Genomic DNA, 16706 nt, shown 5'->3' on the forward strand with positions numbered 1-16706 from the left:
GAAGCCAAGGTAGAGTATTGTAGGTGAATGTATTACCAACTCTGTTTTTCAGCTTCAGGATCCTTCTTTATCGAACATGAGACCAAAGTTATAATTCATCTGGGAGATGTCAGTGTGGAAATGGTTTCTCTGGAATCTAGGAAAACCCTTTCCACAGGACACTACTTTTCTCCGTGTCGTCTATAGTTCAGCTCTTATTTGAGTAAGAGGAATTCTCTAGGGAGCACTCAAGATCTTTCTTCTACTTGGTTGAACTTCAGTCCCTCTATCCCCAAACCAGGTCACATGTATGGACTAAAAAAGGCTGGGTTCGAGGAGATCAAATAACTTTACAGCCTCTACGCAAAACTCTCTGGGGCTAAAGGTGACGACCGATGCACCAGAGGCCCTGTTGGAGCGGCCAAACACCGACAGCCCTAGAGCCAGGACCCGATCTGGAGACTCCACGACGTCAGTGGGAGGACTCCGAACCCACACAGTCACTGCTGCTCCCAAACCCCTGCCATAGAAACACGTGTGTAGACACCCAAGCACACGGGACAGCAGGAAGCCTACAAGCTCATGCGCGGGGACCGGAGCCCCAGAGGCTTGGGAGCCCGCTGTGGGGGAGTGGAGGGCTCCTCGCCTGCTCAGGGCCTCAAAGTCTGGAAGCGGGGACAGGGCTGTGGCGGGCTTCCAGATGGTGGCAGAGGTGACACAGTCGAATGCCATGAAAATACAGCACAAGCACGTCTGGTGAGTTCCAGAGGAGAAGAGCCATGTAACTCGATTTTACTCCCACTGAGCACAGGCGTACCTCGGGAGAAATGCTGGGTTCCGCTCCAGACCACCATAAGAAAGTGAGTATCGCAATGAAGCGAGTCAAGTGTATTGTGTGGTTCCCCAGTGCATGCAGGAGTTCACACCACACTACAGTCTACTGAGCGTGTGACAACATTGTATCAGAATAAAGTACACACCTTAATTTAAAATACTCTACTGCTAAAAAGTGCTAACCATCACCTGAGCTTTCAACAAATCATAAGCACTAATGACAGATCACGTAGCAAATACAGTAATAGTGAAAAAGCTTGAAATATGGTGAGAATCACCAGGATGTGACAGAGAGACACAAAGTGAGCAGAAGTGGCACCCAAAATGTGCTGGAGGCACGTGCAAACCTTTAGTCTGTAAAAAACCCAGTATCTGCAGAGCACCATGAAATGAGGAGTGCCTGTGACCCTTACTTTTTCAAAGGCACATTAAGGACCAGGCTGAAAGTCGGAATAAAAGGTGTATTTTCTTAAAACAACTACCAGATTTTTAAAGAAACCAACTCAGTCCTAAGATGTATCATACTGGCAAGCAACACCTTCCACAGAACACTGGCACTATTCGGACCCACCGGGACACCACATGAGGACGCAATAGCGTTAACACTTACAATATTTCTTAGCACATCGTCATCCACATCAAAGTTGGAGGTGTCAGAAGGACTGCTCACGTCAGGAATATAAGGTGCTTCCAGGTTCCGTATGTTTTCCCAATTCAGACCTTCAAAGAACGCGTGCTTTTTGAAGTCCTCTATCCCGTTCTGGCCCAGCCGGCGCTCTCTGCTGCAGATGAGTCTCTGAATGAGGTCTTTGGCTTCTTCAGACACGTCGGTGACATGGGATGGAAACTGAAATCGCTCCTGGAGGGTGGGGAGGTCGGTGGACACAGGATGAAAACTTACTCAGAAAAATCGAAGGTATACAGACATTTCAGGAAACAGAGAGGCGACCACTCCAAAGCAAGTCACGACTACTTTCACGGTAACTAAAATGCAAGCCACAGCTAATGAAACTGAACTCCAGAAAGGCAAACGAGAAAATCATTAGTCTTACTGCTTTTACGTGTGGCAAACTTGGTACCACATTACACATAAATGCCAATAATGATGGACAGTCACCCATCAAAGTGGCCGAGGACACAGACCACGCGCTGTGTGGGACAGGCCGGTACAGCCCTCTCAGAGGGCGTTTCACCAGGAGCTATGGCAATCCCACTCTGAAAAATGTATTCTACAGAAACAGTCAAAAAGAGAATACCTAGCATGTTCACAACAGCATGATATTCTGACCAAGTAAACTGCAAATTACCTAAATGTCCACCAAAAAGGGACCTGTTAAAAACAGGGCACACACACGCCAAGAGAACGGGCTGTTTCTGTGCATCGGACAGATGACAAAAACACATGGACAGAACCACCTGGTCATATGCAATATGCTGCCATTCATTCCAACCCCCCCCCGCCCCTCCCCACACACACCCAGCCCAGGCCCGCCTCTGTGATCTAGAACCAGGGACAGCAGAAGCAGCTCGCGGGGTTGCGTGAAGATCAGGTGAGTGCGAGCACGCAAAGCACTGGACCAGGCCCCACAGGGAGCGTGCTCAGTACCAGCAGGCTCCTTAGGATTCACGGAGTCCCATTCAGCACCTTAACAGCACTTATCATGGAAAAGCAGATGCGGTGATTTCCACCATCTATGCTCTACCCTTCTGTGTCATCTGACATTTTAATGGTAGGTACAGACTAACTTGCAAGTGAAAAGAGTTATTTCTACCTTGGGAAAAGTGTTTTTTACAAGTATGGCTTGCTCTGATTTGTAGTTAAATGGAAGACCACCCACCACTTTCCTGTTAATCTGCTCCCCATGGGAGCAGTTAGTGAGGGACGGGGCTGAGGACAGGTCAGTGGAGGGGGTCACCCTTGGATAGGCGTGGAAGAACGCTGAGAGCACGCTGGCAGAGGGTGGGAGCGGCGTGAAGAAGACATACGTGACTGAGGGAAGCAGATGACAGAAACACGAGGAAGAAGAGTAAATGGTAAAGCAAACGAGAAATGGAGGCGAGGCAGAGAGGAGGCGAGGTCGGAGTGGAAAATGCACAGCTGGGAAAGGGAAAAGGAACAGGACCCAGGAGGTGGAAGGATGCCGCCATGTGGAGGCGCGTGGCCCCGTCATTGAAGCTGGTGAATCCAGACCCTTGGGTGGAAGTGCCCAACTGCTCCTCAACCCCGGCCATCCTGAGGCCACGCACGCTCAGCACGCTTCTCCTGGGCCGTGACCTGGAAGCTCTCCTCCCCTCACGCCCACACCTCCTGTGTCGGCCGCCGGTGTGGACCCTACTGCCGCAATCTCTCTGCTCCTGTCTGGCGGCCAGCAGCCTGCTCCAGCCTTAACACCTCTTCCCCAAAGATGCTAACAGCTTCCAAGCAGCCCTCCCGCCTCCAGGCCTGTACCTCGGGACTCGAACCAACAGGACATGGAAATGCAACGTCTTACTTCGTGGTTCATGATCTTTCCATAGGTCTCCACAAGTGACTCTGCGTAGAAGGGTGTTTCTCCGTACAGCATCTCGTACATGCAGACGCCCAGAGACCACCAGTCACACTCGGGGCCGTACTTGCCCATGCCGTCCTCCATCGCCTGCAGGATCTCGGGCGAGATGTAGTCAGGAGTGCCCACGGCCACAGAGGACTGGACCTTAGGGGAGAGGTGGTTTTGGGAGGGAAACTCTCAGGCCAAATTCCTAACTACCTTCTCTAAAATAGGGACAACAAATAACGAAATCATCATGAAATAAAACTGCGGCACTACACACTGGGCAGTTTCCAGAATGCACAAGACTGTCTTGCACACCTGGTCTCTCTGTGCCCAAAAGCCCACCTCAGCCCCCAGATGACACTGCAGTCCCTCAAGGGGTGGCATGGCCCACACGCTCCGTCACTGCCCCAAGTGTGGTCCAGGGGCCATGTGTGTTCAGGCTGACCCTTCACCACCCCCGTGTGCACACAGGCCACCCTGGGCTCTTGGAGAACAAATTCTAAGGTGGGGCCCAAGACGCTAAATTTCCAGCATGCTCCCAGGGATGCTAAGGCTGCTCACCCAGAGCCTACCCTTCAGTCTCCCAAACGGGAACATCTGGAAGTAGGTCCAGGCACTAGCTGGGTGCTCAGGAATTCCCCAGATGGGGAAGCAGGAGGCTAAGGCCCCTAAAGGGGAAAGAACAGTCCCTCGGCTACTGATGTCAGCAGAACAGGCCTGTGACATCTCTACGGAGATCTGTGGCCAGAGAGGGCAGCAATCATCACAGAGAAAGCAAGAGGCAGTGAGTCAGCTGAGCAATCAGACTGGTCTCGGGAGCACATGGAGAAGAGTCCGTAAGACTGAGGGAGAAACAATCACAGAAGGCCTGACTCTCCCTTGGGTCGTGTCTGAGGAGGGGGCCGTGGGGTGCAAGCAGTACCCCGGGTCAGACTGAATCAGCAGCAGGGGGGTCTGCCTCCATCATGTGACCAGAGTCACTGCTCTGCTGCATGGCTGCCCGCTGCAGAAGCTCCGAGGCGGACAGCGGGAAGACTGGAGCATGAGGTCGTGACACGGGACGAGTGTCCACACGTGCGGGTAAGAAGGCTAACCAACACTCGAGCTCAGTCTGAGGCCACTGTCTCGTCGTCAGAAGACTGGACTTGAGGACAGCACCAATATATCAACTCATCAATACGCAGAGCTTGTTGGAAAGAGAAAGCCTAGCATCCAGGACCCCCGCTTCCAGATCTACAACACCCGCAGAGAGAAAACCGCTGACAGGGAGTCAGCTGCCCACAGACAGAAATGAGGAGCGGTAGTTACAGTGAAGGTTTGTGCGCCCGACTGGCCTGCACAGGGTGTTTCAAGAAAGGACCCGAGGGCTGCCTGTCATCCCCTGCAGCGCTGATGTGACTTGAGCTGCCTGGCCACGTGAGGAAACCGGACAACCCGTGCCCCCCAACTGAGAGGCATGTGCATGACTTTTGTAAACACAGAAAGCTAAAAAGAGGTTTCAAACTTAAGTAGAACATTTCAACTGTCTCCTAAATGGATTTATCTTTTTAATTTACATTCATGAACTTGGTTTCTGAACTGGATCTCAAATTAAAATTTTAAGCCCCTTAATTACAAGCAAAACCCCAAATCAAATGGAAAATCTCCAACAAAATACCTACAGTTCCATCGTCATTCATCTTCAAGCATGATCCAAAGTCAGCCAGGCGGATGTGACCATTCACGTCCAAAAGGACATTGTCAGGTTTAATGTCTCTGTTAGTAAAATAAATAAACGAATTAACCATTTCCATGCTACACACTGAGTAGGTCAAAGCTCTTAACCTTAACAGCAGCGTACCAGCTCTGACAATCTTGGAAAAACGTCTCCCGTGACGCCTTACTTGGGTAAGCAGTGGCGGTCTTCACCACTACCGCTCACTCCTGTGCGCGAGCTGATCCCCGTCAGTCAGGTGACAGGCCATTCCTGTTCCCACCACACGTGCCAGGGGCTGTGCTCGACCCCAGGTCTACGACGGGAACCAGACCCCGCGGCCCCCGCCTTCACGAAGCTTCCCACCAGCTGAGATGGCAGAACATGAACACAGGATCGCAGACACACACACGTGGTCTCAGCACCAGAGTATGACATGCGTGGTATGTACTGTGAAGAAACGTGAGGAAGTCGAAAAGGAAGCCGAGGGTGGCTGAGCAGAGACTGGATGAGAGCAGGAGATGGGTGAGGCTCTGGGGCAGGAGCCCGGCGGCCAGCAGCGCACCGCGTACCCAACGCCGGAGCTGACGGGACAGACCTGGGGGCTGAAGACCAGCTGTCAGCAGTAAGCGCCTGGCAGGAAAGTAAGCCCACGGCCATACCTGCTGCTCTGTGTCCTTAGAAACGTAGGCCCCCGGGTAGGGGGACGACCTCTAAAGCACAAACCCTCCTTCCTGGCAGAACAAGCTCAAATGACCGGCCAGCATGAAAGGGAACACAAACGTCAGGAGCAAAAGAAGGCAGATGCTCACCCAGAGGAGTACAGGCAGGCACCGAGGCGACAGAATGCCACACCTCTGGGAAGACAAACGCGCACCCGCTACTCCCAACATCGGGGGCGAGTCCCACAAACAAAGTGAGCAGAAGATGACAATTCTTACCCACAGGAAGACCCACAAAGCAAAAGAAAACTAGCACAGCACTCCAAACTGGAATAAACAAACAGGAATAGGAGAGAGAAAACAAAACAAACCCTCAACGAGTCGGGAAAATAAACACTAAGGACAGAACCAGACAAAATCAGGACAAAATCAGGAAGAAATGAAGAGAGTTGATTTAACTCAGGAAGAAATAAAAGAAAAAGACAAAATCTTATCAGAAATGGTGACTAAATTATAAGGTGCTCAAAGGAGAACAAATTCAAATAAAGATCTGATGAAAGGCACTGAAGAAAGGGAGGGAAAGATCTAGAAGAATAAAAGGGAGACAAAGCAGTGAGAAGGGTCAGAGAGAACAGTTGGAGGGAAGTGGAAGACAGGCTAAGAAGACCCAGCACACAAATAACGGGAGTCCCCGAAGAAACCGAAACAATAAAGCATAACTAATACTTGAAAATACAATTCGAGAGAACTTTCCAGAAGTAATAGAAAGGGCCTGCATTGACAGACTGATGGGCCCATCACATCGAACATTTTCCAACTATTCTTGGAGCCAGACAAGTCGATACTGAAGGTCACAGGGATCGGTTACTGTGTGAGGGCAGCCAGAAGAACCGTGAGGAGGAAGCAAGGGGGCTGAGGGGGCAACTAGGCCTCCATGGACTCAGCCTCCATGATTAAAGCAGCAGGGCTCTGGTGCGGAGACACAGAGGGACGACAGGACAGGACGGAATGTCCAAAACCAGACCAACTGCACAAGGAGTGCAGACGTGATGAGGATGTTCTCTCAGTCCACTGGGGCAGAGAGACAGGTGAACAAGTAAGCGGCTCTGGGGACAACAGGAGGGCCTCTTCAGGATAAAGTAAGAGCCATTCCTGGGGAGGCTCTGCAGAGCTGCCCTGACCACCCACTCCCCGGATCTCCATCTCGGTCAGGTTTCCTCTGCGCTATCCTGTGTCTCTTCCACACAGCTCCTTGTTCTCGCTGTTCCTTTCTCAAGACTGTTTTTGTCCTCTGAATATTCCTTCTCATAAAACTGCACCATTCTTCTTTCATTCCTAAGCCGTACTCTCTGTTCTCTCCGGGGATGTGATATCCTCCAACAGCGAGTCTTTGTGAATCTGTGACTCTCCGTTTCTACCTCTGCTGAGGTCTGGGGCCGACCTCTCAGAAGCACGGGTGTTGCGCTCCCCACTCCCTGCCGCCCACTGCGTCCTGAGCTGCAGAAGCCCAGCTGCCCACGGGCTACCACAGAAAGGGCGCAGGGCTGTGGCACAGGGTCAGGATCGTGCGTGTTCAATCCAGCAGTGTTATTGCCACTCATGCTGACGAAACACACCTCTTGCTGGCCCTAACAAATGTAGTTTCACCCCACTCACACTGTGTCCACCACGGGAGGCTGGGGTAGGACCGACTTCCTGCAAAACCTGACTTTGTGACCTTTCTACCAAAAATGCACAGCTTTCTGCTTTTAGACTGGGTCGTTCAAGCTCTAGGTCTGAATCCTGAGTTGATGGGGGTGCTAATTACATACTTAATTTTCCTCCTATGCCTGGATGTCGAACAACAGAGTGAAGCTTTACGTAGCCAATTAAGAAAATAAAGAGAAAGCTTTCTAATTAGGGAAAACAGGGAAAGAATAAACTGTTAATAAGGTGGTCAGATTAACTTCCCTGGAGATTGGTGACAAATGCAAAGACATTTATGTCTGGTATGAATCAGGCACAGTCTGTCAGAAAGGAAGAACATAAAATTGAAGGTTGAAAACAACTACAGTGAACTGTTATAAAAGCAGCCGCAACGACATTAAGGAATCCATGAAAAAAGAGAAAATGCACTGTCCCAAACCTCATCACCCTAAAAGAAGTGACATTTGGGTGCAGCTCCCTCTGCTTACTCTATGACACACGGAACCTGTGGCCCGGTGCCCTGGGCAGGACATGTGGCTGAAGGCAAGCTGTCCCAGGGCCCTGTGCCTCAGTTTCCCTGCTGAGCAGTGAGGTCACACTCATGGCCATGTTAGGAGAACAATGGGCCCCGAGCCTCCCAACACGGGACAGTGACGCCTTCACAGTCCTAAGAGGAAGGTGATTTCCAATCTAAACTTCCATACTGGATCATCCATCAGTCACACATGTGGATGGAATTAAGATGCTGATCTCAAAAAAAATGATCTCAGGAGCCTCCTTTTCCAGAAATTACAGAGAGTAGGTGCTACCAAATCGAAAGACTGAACCAAGAGGACGATACGATGCGTGACTCAGAAAACAAGGGATCCAATCCCAGGGAGATGGGCAGGGACCCTGTCCAGGGGCAAAACTCTCAGAATGAGGGCAGAGCAGTAGGCTCAGAGAACACCCTGGACAGAAGGGAATGGGAAGGAAGAGGCAGCTCCAGGCAAAATCAGACCAAGGCTACCTGCTGTGTCTGTGTGTGCATAGCTTTGTGATTTGGTCACACAGTTTGGGGATAATTAGCGATGGCTCCCACGGAAAAGTACACTCATGAAAACACAGGGCCGCTACTAACCCTGGAGGAGACGAGTTCTACAACGGGGGTAATGCTGTAACTGCAGGGCTCATCTGTAATATTTAAACAGGCGCCGTATTATGAACACCAGACACAGATTCAACCACAAGTTATCATTTACGGCCTGGGATGATGTGGGAGGGGAGGATGGAGAGTGTGTGGGGGAGAGGGCTGGGAGAGAGAGACACTCTGTAAAAAGTAAATCTCCATTTTAAATGATGTGACCTAACTGTCCCTCCTCTGCGAAAAAGAGCACAGCAAGAGAAGCGCGTTACTCAGAAACAGGAGGTAAACAGCAGAAGAAACAGTTAAGAAAGGTGGCAAGCTACCTGTGGCCAGTGGAATCTGGGCAGGGCAGGAGACTCATATACAACTATCTGACTTTGATCAAAATGAAACAACCCCCCCAGGACCGATGCGCTGTCCTAAACGGGAGAAAGCGACAGAGGCGGCTCTCGCACAGGAGAGCGCGGGCCCAGCAGAGGGCCCGGGACAGTGGGGGGCAGCCAGCCACACCGACCCCTCCTCAAGCGCCAGTCACACTCTCGCTCAGGCGGCTGTGGTATGCGCCCCTCTTCTCAGCCTCATCTTCCTCTGTGTTTCGTTGGGGGCCGTGGAACAGAGAAGGCACTGCTGAGAAAGCAGACACAGACACAGGGAACCCACGAGCTAGGGGGCAAGCATCCTGGGGAGGTGGGATCAGCAGGGGAGAGGGTGAGCCAATGTCAGGTAAATATCAAAGGTGGCTTCAGTGACCGGCACTCGAGCATCACGATCGTCACAGTAATGCTGGGATCCCCTGGTGCCAGGCGCTGGGGCAGCTCAAAGTGAGGACTGCTAACTGCACGACCTCTCTGGAAGGCCTGGAACCTAGGGTCTGTGACACAGAGAACTCTGAAAGGGTATTTTAACACATTAGATGGAGTTTCTGTAAAACGTAAGAGGTGATTACCTGTGCACATAGTGAAGCTGATGGATGGAATCGATGGCCAACACCATTTCACCAATGTAGAATCTTGCCATATCTTCTGGAAGCTTGTCTTCAAATTTACTGAGCAAGGTCAGTAAGTCACCACCCACATAGTAATCCATGACTAAGTACTACAAATTGGGAAGAGACAGGAGAGAACATTTAGTCAGCACCAAGCCTGACAACTGAAGGCCAAACTCCCACCGTGAAGTCCCTTGGCTCTTCAAGTCTGGATCAACGGCTTGCTCCCACGTCATCCCACGTCATCCAGGATTTCCTGCTTTGATGTATCCTAACACTGCTGTACTTTCAAAGTTCGGCATTTGGCAGAGAACAAACTTCAAGAGATAGTACATCTAACCAATGGAGAAAGTGACTGAAGGGTTTGATGCTGGAGAAGGCACAAAAGCCAGAAACATGATTTGTGATCTATCAAGTTCTACTGTGTTTAAAATAATTTTCCAGGGGGCGCCTGGGTGGCTCAGTCGGTTAAGCATCTGCCTTCGGCTCAGGTCATGATCCCAGGGTCCTGGGATCGAGTCCCGCATCAGGCTCCCTGCTCAGCAGGGTCTCCCTCTGCCCCTCCCCCTGCTTGTGCGTGCATGCATAAATAATAAACAAACAAACAAATAAATAAAATAATTTTCCAGGCCCTTACATCACAGGAAGAGACCACTGGACCAGAGGAGGAAGGCGAGTTACCTAAAATCACATGAAACTAGCAGCTCTTATTAGAAAGGTGATCCCATGAACAAGCTGAAAAGTAGGTACTTATGAGTACACCCCCACGAAACATCAGAACATTTACTGCTTATGTAGAAATCAAAGCCATGAGAGAAAAACGTCCAGGTGCCGGGTGTTCCGCTAACGGGACTGAGCAGGCCCTCCCCTCAGAGCCGGCTCGTCCCAGGGCGGGAGGGGCAGGGCGGCCTTCTGTCTGAGAATAGTCTCTGGGCGCAGCACCCTGAATGCTCTGATGTCTGACGGGGCATCTCACAGGTCAGGGTGGCAGCTGCTGGGGTCACGTCTCAGGGACTCCTGGACAAGGGGGCAGGCCCCACCTCAGAGCACTCACCCCCAGTTTCCTTTGAAGAGATGGATGCTCTGGTCTGAGCAGTTAACTAACCAACAGAAGGGAAATACCACCACCTTGCTTCCTAAGCCAGGCAAACAATCACTTTATTTACTGAGAACCTAACAACAGTAAGAGTTCCCACTCAGGGAGCAACTACTACGTTCTGTGCTTTCAGGCCTGATTCACCCGCTCTGCGGATGCCCACAGCAGCCCTCCCCACAGATGCCAGCACGGTCCTGTTCTAGGGGTGAGGAAGTGAGGCTCGATGACGCGCCCGAAGTCCCCCAGCCAGCGAGTGACAGAGCTAGGATCTGAACACAAGCAACTGGACCCAGGCCCACAATGGCGAACATGGCCCTCGGTGCCTCATGAAAGAGGAGAGTAGCCACCATGCTGCTGGGCTCCTCCGAGGAGGGAGAGCCTTCACTCTAGGCCCCTGCTCTCAAAAGCACTTGTGCTGACAACCCTCCCATCCTGCCTCACAAGCCACTCTCAAGACTCAGGTCGGCTGACCCCACCTCCCTGCCTAATCTCAGGGCACCGGGGCACTGCAGCCTGCCTGTCCAAGGGCGGGAGTCCTGTGTAATCAGGTTCCCCTCACCCGTGCCCACAACATCTCCTGTTTCACGGAAGACCCTCAATGGCACCCACCGAGCTAGTGCTTTCCCTCGTTCACTCACTCATTTGCTCATTCTCAGCTAGGAGCCCTTGGCACCCCTCCAAGGCAAGGGGTGCTCCTCCACAGAGCCGACATCGAGGGGAGGGCCAGAGACCCTAAGTAAGTAAGGAGACGGTCACAAGACTTTCAGAGAGCACTAAGCACAGAAGAAAACAAAACCACACAGCATGCTAGAGCATGACCAGGCTGCATGGACCATCAGGCAGATATCTTGGGGCCTACACAACAGGCAGAAGCCGGCCTTGGCACGGGCCAGAGGTCATGTTCCAGACAAAGGGACGTGTGCAAAGGATGTGGCCCGTTGCGGGGAATGGAGAACAGTGACTATGGCCGGAGCGCGAGCAGGGGGTGGGGGTGAGGCCAGGCCCCACAGACCACAGCAGGGACCGCAGGCCCCACTCAAAGAGCCAGGGAAGCTGCTGGGAGGTCCTGGGCTAGGCAGCTGCAATCTGATGTACTTTACAAGCTTGCTCTGCCTGCCCAGGAAGAAGGGACTAGAGGATGAGGGCCAAGAGCAGGACAGGAGAGGGGCTGGGAGGCCAGGCAGCAGGTGACGGTGACAGGCACTGGGGAGGGCAGAGAGGATGGATCAGGCATCGTGGCTATCTGGAGGCAAAGACCAGAGCACCTGCTGACGGACGCATGCGGGGTGAGGGGGTAGGTGAATGAATAGCCAAGTTCTGCAGCCCCTAAGAAAGCAGTAGGAATAAGTCAAGCACCACGTCTAGCTGAATCTCAACGGTTTCCATGTCTACCTGGAAATCTGAAAAGAAAAATAAAAACGTAGTATAGCAGGGCTAAATATGATTGATAGGCTCCTAGAAAACGAATTTGTAAGGAAAGTAAACTGTAACGGCTTATGACGCAGACACTTAGAAACTGATTTTTGGAATAAGAACTAGACCAATTATCACGTAACACAGGATTCTAAGTAAGGCAACGCCCTTTCACTTACTGGTGAAACAGGTTTAATTTTTATGACATGGCAAGTTTAGATACCTACAACAGAAATTATAACACGAACTGGCTTCGCAGGGCAGCCCAAGGAATCCACCTAACACAGCCGGCACCCCCCCTCCACCCCCCCCCCCCCCCCCCCCGCGACACTCAGGCCGCGTTTTTGCCGGGCCTGCTTCGCACCTGCCCCACAAAGACTGCCACTGTCCCAGAGAGAAGGAAACTTGCCCAAACTCACCACTCGGGGGCAGCAGAGACAGCCAGATCCTGGGCTGCCAACCCCAGCCTGAGGACCCAAGAAGGCCCAGAGTCCCTGCTCTCCTTCTCCCTAATTGTCACTGTACCTCTATTTGTGCAACTCTAAACACTCAAGAAGATGGCTTCTTGGCTGGAATTCCTAACTGACCGTCTGCGGTCAGAATAAGCCTGGGGACGCCTCACACTTCAGACTGCAACATGCCGTGCCGACTTCAGGGAAGACACGTTGCTCTCCTTCGGTACAGACCCACATTGCCTAGACTGCTCAGAAGCTTCATTCACATGGGAAACAGGCTGGAGCCGGTCCCCTGTGAGCAGGGGGTTTATGTGGAGAGGGCCCCAGGGCGTCAGGACTCTGCGGTCTGTGGGGAAGGGCACTGAGCACCACTTCCTGCCACAGGCCGGGGCTGCGGTCCTTGCTCAGCCCCTGCATCTGTGCGACAACCTTGGGCAGATGACTTCATCCCTTCCTGCTCCAGACACTCCATTTAAAAAGTGGTGACAACCATGAGCGCCTAAGCCATGGGGTCCCTGGGAAGACAGGACTGAGGTGACCCACGCGCCACTGCTCAGTAAACACAATGGTCCCCTCTGTAGAAACAAGCATATTTATTTAAAATTCTTTTATTTTTTTTTTTAATTTTAGAGAGAGAGAGCACACACACGTGAGTGAGCAAAGGGGGCGGTGGGGGGGCAATGGGGGAACAGAGGGAGAGGGAAAGAATCCCAAGCAGACTCCACACTGAGCACAGAACCTGACGTGGGGCTCGATCCCACAACCCTGAGATCATGACCTGAGCCGAAACCAAGAGTTGGACGCTTAACCAACTGAGCCACCCAGGCGCCCCTATTTTAAATTCTAAATAAAGGGTATAATAGACCCTTTTACCTAATTCTGGGCATTTCAATCTAAGGGATTTCTTTTGATGTCTGAAAGAGACTGCTCTATGATGAGTAAGAGAGATCCCACGTCACTCGGCTTGCTGTAGGAAATGGAGCACGCTAGTGAGGGTGCGCTCAGAGAGACAGAGGTCCCCGCCCTGAGGCTGTGCTGACCCTCGAATGCGGCCAATGCTGGAGCTGCGCAGGCCGGAGGAGCGAGGCAGAGACCAGCTTCTCCGGGTCTGTGCTCGCCCGACACCTGGAGCTCCACATAAAAGGACTTCAGGTTTAGGTGAACCTAGAGTCACTCTTGGAATTCAAAGTGCCTGAGACCCAAGGTTTGGTTTCCCTTCACTCTAAGCTATCGTGTTTTTTTTTAAGATTTTTATTTATTTGACAGAGAAAGAGCACACAAGCAGGGGGAGTGCGAGAGGGAGAAGCAGGCTTCCCGCAGAGCAGGGAGCCCAATGCGGGGCTCGATCCCAGGACCCCGGGATCATGACCTGAGCCGAAGGCAGACGCTTAACGACTGAGCCACCCAGGCACCCTCACTCTGAGCTATTGTGTCTGCGTTTCCAGGTGTCTACGTTCTCGTCCAGGCGTGTGCTGGTCACACGGCAGACTGGTCAAGACCGAAAGAAGCCCAGCTCAAGTCAGGAGAAACGGATGCTAAGAGTCCCCCAAAACCCCGTGTCAGAAGGCCTCAGAGAGCCCAGCTCGTCCACCTGGGAGGACTGCAAACCAGCTCAGTGTCCTGGGCCTGTCGCCAACCAGCAGGACAACAGCCACTCGGCGTGAAGGGCTGAGCCCCTGTGGCCCTGCAGCACTCCCTCGTCTCACACGTAACTAAAGATGGAAAAGGTTTAAGATGAAAAATGTTTAACACCCCCAGCTTAAATGGAATAAACCCAGTGAACAAAATAATCAGGTCATCTAGTAATTAGAAAAAGTATACAATCTCATTAGTCTATTTTTTAAAAATTCCACCTGATTACTACATTAAAACAAACCCCTAAGTTTTCTCTGGTCATATATACGTTTCAACAATGTCAATTCCAAACAGTCTTACTCATTTTTTCGTAACAGCATAAAGGAATCAACAAACTTCGGCCACACGCCATCTGACTGAGCCTCAGCTCCCGGAGACCCACACGTACCAGGTAATTCTCGTCCTGGAAGGCGTAGTGCAGCGTGGTGATCCACTGGCAGTCCCCGTTCACCAGCACGTCGCGCTCTTCTCGGAAACAGGCAGTCTGTAAGCAATCAGGGGGAGAGGCGGTCTATGTCCATCTGAGGAGTACAGTCCCGAAGAGAGGGGACCCTGCTGGGACCCAGGCTCTGGAGACAGTGCTGGAAGCCTGGCCTCCCTGCCTCACCTGCAACCTCCCCCCCCAGGCGGCTCCCACCTGCTCCTCAGTCTTTCTTTACCTGCACTGGCTGAGAGGCCGAGTGCCTCCGGGTTCCTCCCGGCCCCTGCCCACACGGGCACTGGGGGCTGCTGAGAACTCCCTCCTCATGATGAGCCTCCCCCCGCCACGTGCCCGCTGCTCCAGCTGGGAGAGTCCACCTGGCTCGAGGGTGGACGCCAGCCCCTCCCACCCAGCAATGCCTGACCTCTCCTGAGCAGGCCAGCTTCGTCTTGATGGCCTATGGCGTGGCCACCCCGTGTCTGCCCTCTCGCAGACCGTATGGCTGGCAGGGGAGGGCACACCCCCGCCTCGTGATCTGAGCCATGCCATGGCATTTACTTCCAGCATACTGATGCACGTGATAGCAACAGGATGCTATGAAGACCTATGGCCTATCGCATATGGGTAAAAGGCTAGCTTTTAGGCTGTCATGGTTTGTTCAAGAAGTTTACTACATAGGTGGCCCCTGTATTTAAAATGCCCAGGTTCTCTGGCAAAATTATAATAAAACGTTCTCTTTATTGAGCACAGAACATTTTAACTCCTTCTTGTATTTGAAACTTGCAAAGCTTCACAAAAATGAGAGTGGCACTAACAGGGGCCCCACCCTGCCAGGCACTGGAGAATTCTACCTGTTCTCTCAGGAGACTCACAGTGGCCTGTAGAACTTGTTTCTTATAAGCTTTGTTCTAAACTTGTTTTCTCAAGTTTTTCTTTCAAAAAGATGACTGAAGTAGATGTGCCCCGATTCTACTAATTAAAAGCAGAGAAAATAACTCGAATGGGCCAGCAATCAGCTTACACTGTCCAGTTGTGCAGAGACCAGAGGTCCCAGAGCCCCTGCGGCCCCTCAGCCAGTGGCCACCAAGACCACAGGGCCTGGTGCAGGGCGGCCACAAGACGCTCCGCGTTCTCAAGCGTCTACCTATCCACGTTTAGAATGAAAGCCATTCTTACACTGAGGATCCGCAGCATAGTGACCCACAGACAGGAAATATACGTATTATTCAGCAGTTTTGTTTTGTTTTCAGAGCAAAGTTTCAGGACTTTTTTTTTTTATGAGCTAAAAGCCCAGCACGATCCACAAGTTATGAATTCACATGGCTCTGCAACTTCTGTACTGCCCCCTCTTGTTGACTTCATGTGTTTAAAGATTTTTAGAAGTTAATATAAAATGTTCAATATAGGCTTACTAAATAAGAATAAAAAAATGAATTACTGTAACCAGCATTTTATATCAATATTATGTTTTTGTACCATCACACTCACATACCCCATTACATATATTCTGAGATAATCATAATTATCATCATAAATCATATATAATCATAATAATTCTTGGACTTTTCAGAGTATGCCAATTAGGATCTCTGTAACCAGATTTAAATTTCAAAATTCCATAGTTTTAAAATGTACTCACCATGACATTTGGGTAAATACTAACTAGTATGATAAGGTGAGAATCACCTCTCCCTAATCCTGAGACTTCTCACTCCTATAAAAATATAAACTTGAATGAATTTGCTACTAGCATTTATTCCCCCCAAGTTTTATGGAACACCAGCTGCTTTGTTCCCCACGGAAGAGTCACTTCAGCGGCATTCCTGTGACAACCAGAGCACCAGTGGTGCGAAGAAGGGCTGCTGGGCACCAGGTGAGGAAGGTATCTGGAGCCCAGGTGACCGCACAATGGTGATGCATTCGCTGGGCAATCCAGGGCGAGGCCTTGTGTGGGCGCACGGCAGGAACGGGGGTACACATGGGGAAGCAGAAGAAGCCGCAAGTGACAAGACGTGATGAGCTCAAGATGCTGAGTGAGCATGCCCACCCACCTAGTTAACGACAACCTGAGCTCAGGAGAGGGATCTGACCAGAATAAACATCTGTACTGTGATCTGCCCAAGGTGGCAGGATCAGCCCAGGTAAGAATTAGAGAACACAGGGGGAAGGGCCACCTAAAATTACAAG

General features: G+C 51.4%; 1 protein-coding gene across 3 annotated transcripts in view; it reads right to left on the reverse strand.

The window, feature by feature from the left end:
• Positions 1-16706, reverse strand: part of CDC42BPB (CDC42 binding protein kinase beta) — a 98371-nt gene that overhangs the window by 37873 nt on the left and 43792 nt on the right. For all 3 annotated transcript variants that reach the window (XM_045901569.3, XM_045901568.3, XM_064571634.1), the window contains exons 4-8: positions 14487-14582; positions 9461-9609; positions 5009-5102; positions 3306-3506; positions 1424-1672 (exon numbers count right to left, since the gene is read on the reverse strand). In XM_045901569.3, the coding sequence (XP_045757525.1) occupies positions 1424-1672; positions 3306-3506; positions 5009-5102; positions 9461-9609; positions 14487-14582 (789 nt within the window). The remainder of the gene's footprint in view (positions 1-1423; positions 1673-3305; positions 3507-5008; positions 5103-9460; positions 9610-14486; positions 14583-16706) is intronic.

This window comes from Mirounga angustirostris, unplaced genomic scaffold (genome assembly GCF_029215605.1).
Source record: "Mirounga angustirostris isolate CCGP_5_RB_7025 unplaced genomic scaffold, mMirAng1.0.hap1 SCAF_9, whole genome shotgun sequence".
Lineage (NCBI taxonomy): Eukaryota > Metazoa > Chordata > Mammalia > Carnivora > Phocidae > Mirounga > Mirounga angustirostris.